General features: G+C 28.3%; 1 protein-coding gene across 1 annotated transcript; it reads right to left on the reverse strand.

Annotated features, from left to right (window-relative positions):
* Positions 1 to 6635: 6635 nt before the first annotated feature.
* On the reverse strand, positions 6636 to 8783 carry LOC111042457. The gene is made up of 3 exons (XM_022327086.1): positions 7394 to 8783; positions 6999 to 7243; positions 6636 to 6926 (listed from the first exon to the last, which is right to left on the reverse strand). The coding sequence occupies exons 1-3, from the start codon at positions 8384 to 8386 to the stop codon at positions 6695 to 6697; spliced, it is 1470 nt and encodes a 489-aa protein (XP_022182778.1). The 5' UTR covers positions 8387 to 8783; the 3' UTR covers positions 6636 to 6694.
* Between the last annotated feature and the right edge of the window lie 1208 nt (positions 8784 to 9991).

Raw genomic sequence — 9991 nt, forward strand, 5'->3', positions numbered from 1 at the left:
TGTAAGGAACTATTAGCGGCGGCCGCTGCCGGTCCAAAATATTTTCCCCGCTGTTTTTCAAATTTTTTCCTTTATATTTAAAATTGATAACTCTAATTACTTTTTGCGACTTGAAAACAATAAGAACTATAAGTTTAACTATATATAAATACGGTATGGAAGATATAGATGAATTATTTACTAGAGCAGTTATTTAATGAAAAAATGTTTAATTAATTACACAGTAAAATAAATTGTATGGAAAACAAGCAAAATGAAATATGAATTATTTTTATTATTATACTGCACGTATTAACAATATTCATCAGGGAAGTGGTCTGACGACTATCTTATATCGGATAGTATAAGAAGTAATGTAGTTTATTGCAACAATAAGTAATGCTGAACATTTAAAATCAGAACTAATTGAAGGATTGACAGGATGTAGCATAACTGCGAACTAAGAACATAAGAACTCATCGACATAATAAGGACGCTAAATCAAGATAGATTTATTGCAGACCGATGTTATTTGGTTAAAAAAATATATTTTGTATCCATTTTAAATAAATCACAAAAAAGAATTGGAAATAAATTAGTGGTACTTTTATAAAAAAAATTACGTAAATTATTATTAAAAATAAATTATTTAGAGTTTGCAGAAAAATATTAAGATGATGGGCTACTCAAATTATGTACTAGGACTTACTACCTAAGAGGGAGAAACTAACTGTGCTGTATTAGCCCTTGCCTGCTCATCATATTGAACAGGGATTTTAAGAAATAAAAATCCATGCCCAAATATATGATGTTTTGATGCCAAGATTTTGTACATACTTTGCTAGATAAATCGTGTATAATAAGCCCATAAGTTGAATTTCTGGTTATCATTCCAAAAAAAAGTTCTCAACATAACCTAATTGTTTAATTTATATAGTATTTGGCTAACTCAAAAAGGCCAGAGTGCTTTTCTGTATATAATCAACCACGACGCACCAATAATAACGTTAAAAGTTTTCATTCTAGCCTTAACCAGACTTTTAAAGTGTAGCACCCAAATTTTTGGAAAGTATTGGGTGAGTTTTTTAAGGGTTAATTATAGATTCACAATATAATTAGTAAATATGTTTTCGATTTCTGTTAGAACCTGCAAATAAATTAAATACTATTTATAATGAACAATAATTAGCAATCATTAATAATCAAGTCTTAGAATTAAATGTATTTCTACCAACTCGGAAATAGGTAATTACTTATATGTAAGTACCTACTATGCATTTTCATTTTAGTCTAAAAAACTATAAATCATAAAATTGAATTTATTTTTGACTTTTTTCGATGCTTTGTAAACGTCTTACCTATTTCTTTCTGTTTTTTTTAATCTTAAATTGAAAAAGTATACATAAATCTTTTATGAATATTATTAATATTTCGAGCACATTGATACTTGGCTTGGGTATATAATTATATTATGTGAAATGGCTAGGCCCTTCCTACATTTATGAACAATTTGTGATTAATTAATTAACAATATTATACTTAATTTATAAATGATTGAAATACCATTGGTAAAAAATAAATATAGAAACTAATTAATTGTTACCTACCAGATTTATTACAAATTTAAACATAAATAAAATTTATTAAAATGTTTAAAGTCACTTATTGTTGTATACAATTAGTATTGAAATCAATTTTACCTTAATTAATAATTTAGTAACTATTTTGTTCTGCATAATATTTGTAAGGATTATAGACTATATAAATCTAACACCCAATAAATAATAATTTTTAGTTTTAAACAATTTCTAAAATCCTAAATATATGTAGATCATTCTTCAAAAGTTAAGGGTGCTAAATTATGAAATTATATAACACTTGTCGAACCCTTCCATGGGGTACTCGGTTAGGTAGGTGAAATAATTTGGGAATACGGAAACAATATTTGGGGTTGCAATAAAAAATTGCTCTGGTCGTCTATGAGGTAGATGCAGATTAATGGATATTATTAAATTTTTAATTTTCTTTGGCAATGAATATTAAAATTAAATGTTGATTACACCTAGAACGCCTCAAAACTATTTCAGATAAGCAACACGTTGTGTTGAAACAATTGGCAGCAGGAAGGAATGGTTGCAACACTTAACACAAAAATTAAATTTGTTTTAAATAGACTAGTTATCAAACGCTCGACAGCTATACATAGCACAGGAGCAATATCCAACAAAGAGTTTTTGATACAGTTTTCACACTGTTCACTGCGAATTTTAGTTCTTAGACTTGAACATTTAAACACAGCATGATGCGGCAGATAGTATGATCGCGTAGGAATATTCTATTCTTGCAGAACCTCTTGCATATGGCCCAGCTCTAGATAATCCTTCATGAACTTAACGAAACGAACACTAAACGACCTTCCTCATTTCGTCTGAATGTGGACTGAAAATGTTCGAGCGCATGGTTTTCTTCGATAGAACACTGGTTTGCCTTTGATTGTCTGCCGTACAACAGATCATCGTGGCCGAAAATTTCCTTAGATTCTTCCTCCAACGATCTTCTGACACTTAGTAGACATGTGTGGCTCATCTCACCCGTAACTATCCAACCTAGTTTGCTGTCTTGTAAATGTAACATTTTTACGTCAAGCTCTATACGATTTGGCTGCAAGATGTCGAAGAATGCACCACCTCCAATCAATAAGTCGATTTGATTAGAGTCATAGAAGTGAGGATCTGCTAACTGTGGTATTAATTCACTCGGAATTGTCCAGCCTTCCACTGGAGTACGAACGGGTTGCAGTTGTTACAGGTAAAGTATGACAAGATAGTTCGAAACTCGATGAACCGAATCTGGATTCAACGTGTATGTTAACACTTGTACTGGACTGGAGTGTGTTTGCTCCTATACCGCTGACTAGAAGTGCTGCCCTTGCTGCTGGTAACTTGAGTTGTCTTGCCAGTCCTTTGGATATAAAGTTAACTTGTGAACCACTGTCTAATATGGCATGGCATTTTCTATGTACACCTTGACTGTCCCTTACTAAAACTACAGCTGTTGATAATACGTGTCCTTGATGAACCAATAATGATGATTTAGAGCCACCTTGGTTCGATTTTTTATAATTTTTAATTTTGAGAATGTTCGCTTTGGTGTTGTGCTAGACACTGGTAGAGTACATGCTATTTGAAGAACTATAATGTAGGAAAAATGCTCTGTAACCCAAAATTATGACATACCTATAAATTACATTCATGTAGAGTTACTATTATACGTGTTATTTTTTGCTATTTTTTTTTAGACCAACAGGATCTTTTTTTCTCTTGATCATCACTGTCTTCAAAATCTGAAGAGCTTCCTTTATCATCATTAGTTTTAGAATTAGAATCTATAAATTGAGAACCTATCATAGTAGATTCAAAGTAAGAAAATAATTTTGAAAACTCAATATATTTTTTTTTTAAATCTTTATGATTAGGTAATAAATTTGTTGTATAATATATACAACAGTTGATATTGGAATGTACATCAATATATAGATATGGGTTGTTTGTAGAGACGGTCTAAGAACACATGCCCTTGCCATGTGGGCATAGAGATCTGTGTGCCGATACGTACCTAGGTTAGAACAGAAAAAAATGTCCATTATGTAACGCTGACTTTACAGATACCATACGCATTTGGTAACATGTAATTGACTGCATATAATAGTATATAAAATGTATTCAATTTTCAATTTTTAAAGCTAAGGATTGAAAACTTAAAACAAGGTTCCACTTCAACAGTTTTTTCCGTAACGAAATATATAAGAAATATACGAATACAGTTATTTTTTATAGACATTTTAAGTTCAAATTTGGACAAAATTGAATATTAACACAAAAATGTACGTTTACAATTTTGTTGTAATGCGGTTCCAAAACAGCCCAATTTTACCTAGGTATATTAGATATTGTTATAAAATTTTTAATATTAACACAGTTTTTTGTTGTTGGTATTGTATGTTATAATGTGGACGAAATTACATACTAAATAACCAATAATAATAATAATAATAGTTATTTTGTTGTAATTTAGAAATATTATTCGTGGGTACCTACTTGAAACGTTTAGTAATATTGTAGGCTGATAGACTGTCTCCGCTCAGAATCGTTTTTCGCATACAATAATTTGATAATTTGTTATCATTGAATTCAAATATAACACTACCCATTTCAGTGACCCACTTGTAACCTACTGTACAGCAGAGCGACATCCGCTTACCCGCTTTTTTATATAATATTTTAACACATCTTATTTATCTATTTTTCACAACAAATAAGTACTTTTCTTTCTATCAATCCGATAAGTTTTGTTTAATATGAATATAGTTTTTAATATATTTTATCATAGCCATTAACAATGTGGAGCGCCGTTCTCTAACTAAGCCTCAAAAAGATAATTTTCCCCGAGGGTTATTATTATGCATAGTTGAAATATATTTTAATTAATTTTAATAAAGAATTTTGAATATTAACATACTGTTTTTATATTTATTTTAGACATACAAGGTTCTGTACTTCAATTCAGTCAATAAATCAGCAGAACGTTAAGGAGAATTAGTGTCTTATGATTGTGATAACATAAGAGAAGAATTGAAAAATGAAAAAGTATACAAGCTCAATAAAATAACTTCTGATGCTAAGGCTACTATTGTCGAATGTTCTAATGAAACTTTTCCCAAAATTCAAAGTACTGTAGATTTTAAGCGAATATTAATATATATTAATTGTGTGATCAACACACACACTGAAAAAAAACCGTTGGTAATATTGACAATATTGTCTTATTAAACTTTAACAATGTTTATATTGGTCATCGAGATAATAGTTTGTCATTATAACAATAGTTTCGATGAATTAAAAATTGTATTATCTATATCTATATACATATTGTCAATAAATGAATCAAAGAAAAACAAAATTGATAATATACTATTAAAACAACCGTACGTATATTATAGATCTTTTTATGTGCGTAGTGGGTACTCTGACCATTTAATATCCATTTATAACACCGGGATTACCGAAAATCAACGGTATATTATCGTCGTAATAATACTGTTATCATTTTTTATAAGTATATTGTTAATATTTTAATATTCATTATTCTTATTTAATTTGATTCTATAATATTATTCACATTCTGTGCCAAACTGCCGAAGCATATACCTACCTACGTACATACTTATTAATATTTAATATATACGTTATAAATTGAAGGAACTGAAGTGCGTTTATAGCAAGTCAAATCATAATTAATTATTTTTAACTGTTTCATAAATACATAATAGTATTATAATGTTATAAATTAATTTTTAGGTGTATTGTAATTGTTTAAATGAACCCAGTACTCGTAGTTTTTGAATAGATCATTTGAAAAAATTTCAATACCACTGCAGTACATTTATAGTGAGTCAATTATTTATAATTTTTTCATTTATATACTTATTAATATTACATTTTTTGGTAGGTAGTGTACTTATTGATTTTAACTGGTACCTAGCAGTGTTTCAAATAAAGATTTAAATAATTTCGCTGTACCTATCCGAACCTACCTGACTTTGTGTTGTAAATTTGTAAATTGACATATTTGTAAGTTAATTTTAAAAAAATGATTTGTTATTCATGCAAATTTAATACAGATAGTTGGAAGGCTTTAGTTTATCACTTTAAAATTTTTCATTTACTAAAAACAGATAGTAACTATACATGTTGTGAAGAAAAATGTACACAATCTTTCCTATCCTTAGCTTCATTTAAACGGCATTTTCATAATAAGCATTTCCCTGAAAAAATTATTATAAATCATCAACCGGAAGACCAATCTTGTTTTAATTCTTCAACATTACCACATAATACTGAAAATATTAATGATGATGATCTTTTAGCTGATTATATAAATAATACTCCATTTAATTTTGATTTAGCTAGTGAATCCGTGTATAAATCAGCAGTAGAATTTGTTGTAAACTTGCATAATAATAATAATTTTACTAGAGTAGACATTATCAATATTCAAACTGGCATATTAGATAAAATAATTAAACTAATTGTATCTATGCTGAAGAATTTAGTAGATGATGAAATTAAAGAACCAATTAAGGTGGCTAAATTTCATAGAATTGCTTCTGTTATAGAAAAACCTTTTTTATATTGTAGCACTGAGTATAGTTTATGCGATTGGCTTATTAAAAATGAACTGTTATCTCAAATAAACCAATTTACAATTAATAATAAAATTTGCCCTGAACAATTCAATAGTGAATCTATATTTAATGAAAAAAACACAAAAGGTGTTCTGTTACCTTTACAGTTTCAGTTAAAAAAATACTTTGAACAAGGAGATAATTTAAAAAAACAACTAGAAACTTTAAACAATCGCAAAATGAATTTTAATTATGGACCCATAGAGGGTAAGGGGTCATGTGTTCGAAAGTCATGTGTTCGAATGCTGTATGTTCGAACGTTAAGTGTACGAAAAATTGTCTGTTCGAAAGATTATATGTTCGAAAAGTCGTATGTTCGAAATTATCGATAAATTAAACACGAATTTTACCAAAATATTTAATATTCGTTAATTCGATTTTCTGCGTAAAAAATTAAATTTAAAAATAGGTACCAAAAATTCGTAAAATAAATTAGTCGTTAATAAATGTAAATGCTAAATAAAAAAAAAACTAAAAACTTAAATTATACGATATTCCTCTTAGAAACTCAATAATACTTATGTCTAAATTTTTTAGTCTTAGAACTAATTTTTTAATTCTTTGTTCCCGTTCTTCGTTGCATGTTTTTCTTTTTTTACTTGTTCGGCCTTGAATGATTTGCTCTATAGAATTTTCAGTTTCATTCTGAATTTTTTGGAACTGTCTCATCAATTTGTAAACTCCTGGTTGTTTTGATACTAATCTATAAACATTTTTTAATAGTTTAATTAGTTGTAACAATTATGTTATGGTTATTGATATATTGTTCCTATACCTATTAAGTCGACCGTGCCATGATTCAGCAATATTTGTTGTTCTTGGCAAATTTGCATCAATTCTTGAAGCTACTGACCACATGTCAATTGGAAATAAGGGGGGGTGTCGTTGAGGTTTAATACGTCCACGTAGTCTCATAGCTGGTTTACCATAAATGTAAGTATTTTCGAAGTATTCTAAAAGTGATTGTTCTCTTTCGTTATCACTAAATAATAATTTCACAATTTCCCAACCTTCGATTACCTAAAAAATATATTAATATATTTAAAAAATTGCAAGTTCCCACGAATAATATTATTATTAACATTGCATGACTCTGAAATATTAGATAGTAATAAAATAAATAATAAAATTAAAAAAAGTAAGTGTTATGTAATTTTTTTTAATACGTACTTTATTTACTGGAAGAAAAGAAAGAGCAGGTAAATGCCGACAAATCAAATTAAATTCCAGGTCTTCCATATACTTTGTAGATAGCCCTTCTTTTTGAATATGGCGCCAGATATTTTGACAAAAGTGAAAAAAACAAGCAGAATGGGTTACAAATGGAAAGACGTCATTGATCGCGTTGATTGAAGCTTTTTCAAAGTCCGTTATTATTTCAAGTTCCTTATTACTTTCGAAATAAATATTATTTTTAATCGCAAAATTATTAAACTCGTTTAGCACTGTTTTATAGTCATCTTCAGTTTGGTTGGTCATCAGTACGTATACCAATGGTACACAAATGTTGTCATTAATACCTCGTGAAATTGATCCATGTATTGTAAATATCTGTTTAAAAATTCCAGGACAAGCTTTAAAGGTTCCATCAGCGAGCCAAAAATTTGATTCCCTCAAGTATATACAATTTTGAACAGTTGTAAAAATCATAAATTTATTATTTCCTTCGATTGCATTTTTCAAAAGGAAAGGTTGTCCTGAAATTGTATTTTGAAGTTCTAAGGAAGGTATAAAATTTAATGAAACTGGTTCTAGTTCTTTTCCTTTTCTTTGTCTTTTTACGATTTGCTTGGATGCGTTTTTAGTTACTTGAGATGAAATTATAACGTTGGAATTTGCAATTTCGTTTTGATATATTTGATTTGGCGAATCTTGTGAATTTTGAGCACATTTTTTAATTTTATTTTTTAGAATTTTGCAATGGTGTTTAACTGTATCTGGTGGGTGAGAATGGTCATTATTAATAAAACAATTGTCTTGTTTATGTTCACCGTGCTCAAATATTGTCCGAAACGTTGCTCCACATCGTTTTGTACATTTCCAATAATATATATTATTTTGATCTCGTATTCGCAGTCTTTTCTTATCAAACATGTATTCATAATTATTTACAAGTAACATTTCCTTGTCATGTATACTTTTAAATGTCTGTATACTAGCCATTTAAAAAAAAAAAACCACTTACACAAATTGTATAAAATATTATTTAAAAACAACGTTCAAAGGAAATTGTGTTCGATACTTTTGTAATGATGTATCGAACTGTACTGATAGATGACAAAAAATTACTTTTAATAATATCTATAATGCTTTCCCCACGTAAAATCAATAAAGATAAGATTGTGTGAAATCCAATATAATGAAAACTCGATTAATGTTATTAGGGTTATTTTTGTTTAGTTTCATTTATCGACAATTTCGCACATACTACCTTTCGAACATATAATCTTTCGAACATATAATCTTTCGTACAGACAATTTTTCGTACACTTAACGTTCGAACATACAGCATTCGAACACATGATTTTCGAACACATGACACGCTACCCCCATAGAGATAGGCAACATTTCACCTCCCATTAAAATGATTCATTTAGAAAAAAAACATTTAAAAATGCCAGCTAGAGAAGTTATAACCTTTGTTCATTTTTTTCCTCTTATGATAGGAGATCTCATCCCCGAGAATGATGAAGTTTGGGCCTTTTTTATTTCACTGCTCCAAATAATAGACATTCTTCTATCATATACCTTGACTAATAGTGCAATTTCTCATCTAAAACAATTAATTTCAGTAAATACTATTTTTTAAAGTAAACCAATCTAATTCCAGAAATAATTCAACTTTTTATCTTTCCTTTATCTCTTCAAACTATATGCTATATACCCCTGCAGATATACTTATGTCAGCAGGTAATTCAACTAAAGACTTAGATTTATTTAATACTACCTTATTTAATTTGTCTAATATTCGATCTAATAATCTCTTATGCTCTTCTATTTCTCTTCTTTCTGTGTCATATTTCCCCCCCCCCTTCTAATTCTTCTACCTGCATATTTTATAACCACTATACTCACAATATAATTATTTATTCATATTATGTTGCTTTTACATAATATCTTTAAGTTTAAATCGTTATTTCATATTTAATATTTGTATACATATACTTTCTTTCTTTTTTGTTTTGTTATTTTCTCTATTTTGTTCTGTTTTATGTTATTTGTATTCACATTAATTTTAAGTTGTAACCCATATTATGTGCACTTAACACAAACTGTCATTACAATATTTTTGTAATAGGAATTTATTTCCGGAAATAAATTATTATTATTATTATTAAAGACTTCTATGATTGGAAATCTGAATGTTCTGTTTACAAATTTAACAAGCAAAATATAAGACCAATGCTTAGTGACATTGTTCATATAAAGGCGAAAAGATGGTTGAATTATTTGCTTTAAAAAACTGACTACAATGAATATAATTATCCATTTGCAAAACTTGATTTTTTTTAAAAACCATTTCATTCAAAATTGAATTCCAAAACCAGACCAAAAAGCTAAAGTTCTCGGTATTCATCCAAGTAAAAAGGAAAGTATAATAAAAACATTAATTCCTTTAATGCCAGAAACTAGGAAACAGTTCTGGCTAGCTTTTCCTTGTGCTATGGAAGCACCAGTGACATCGAAAATTAAAAATGCAATATATTATTATTATTATAAAAATATCAGTCTGATTAAATTATTTTTAATTATTTTATAAATTGTAAA

The sequence above is a fragment of the Myzus persicae genome, unplaced genomic scaffold (genome assembly GCF_001856785.1).
Source record: "Myzus persicae strain clone G006 unplaced genomic scaffold, MPER_G0061.0, whole genome shotgun sequence".
Taxonomy (NCBI): Eukaryota; Metazoa; Arthropoda; class Insecta; order Hemiptera; family Aphididae; genus Myzus; species Myzus persicae.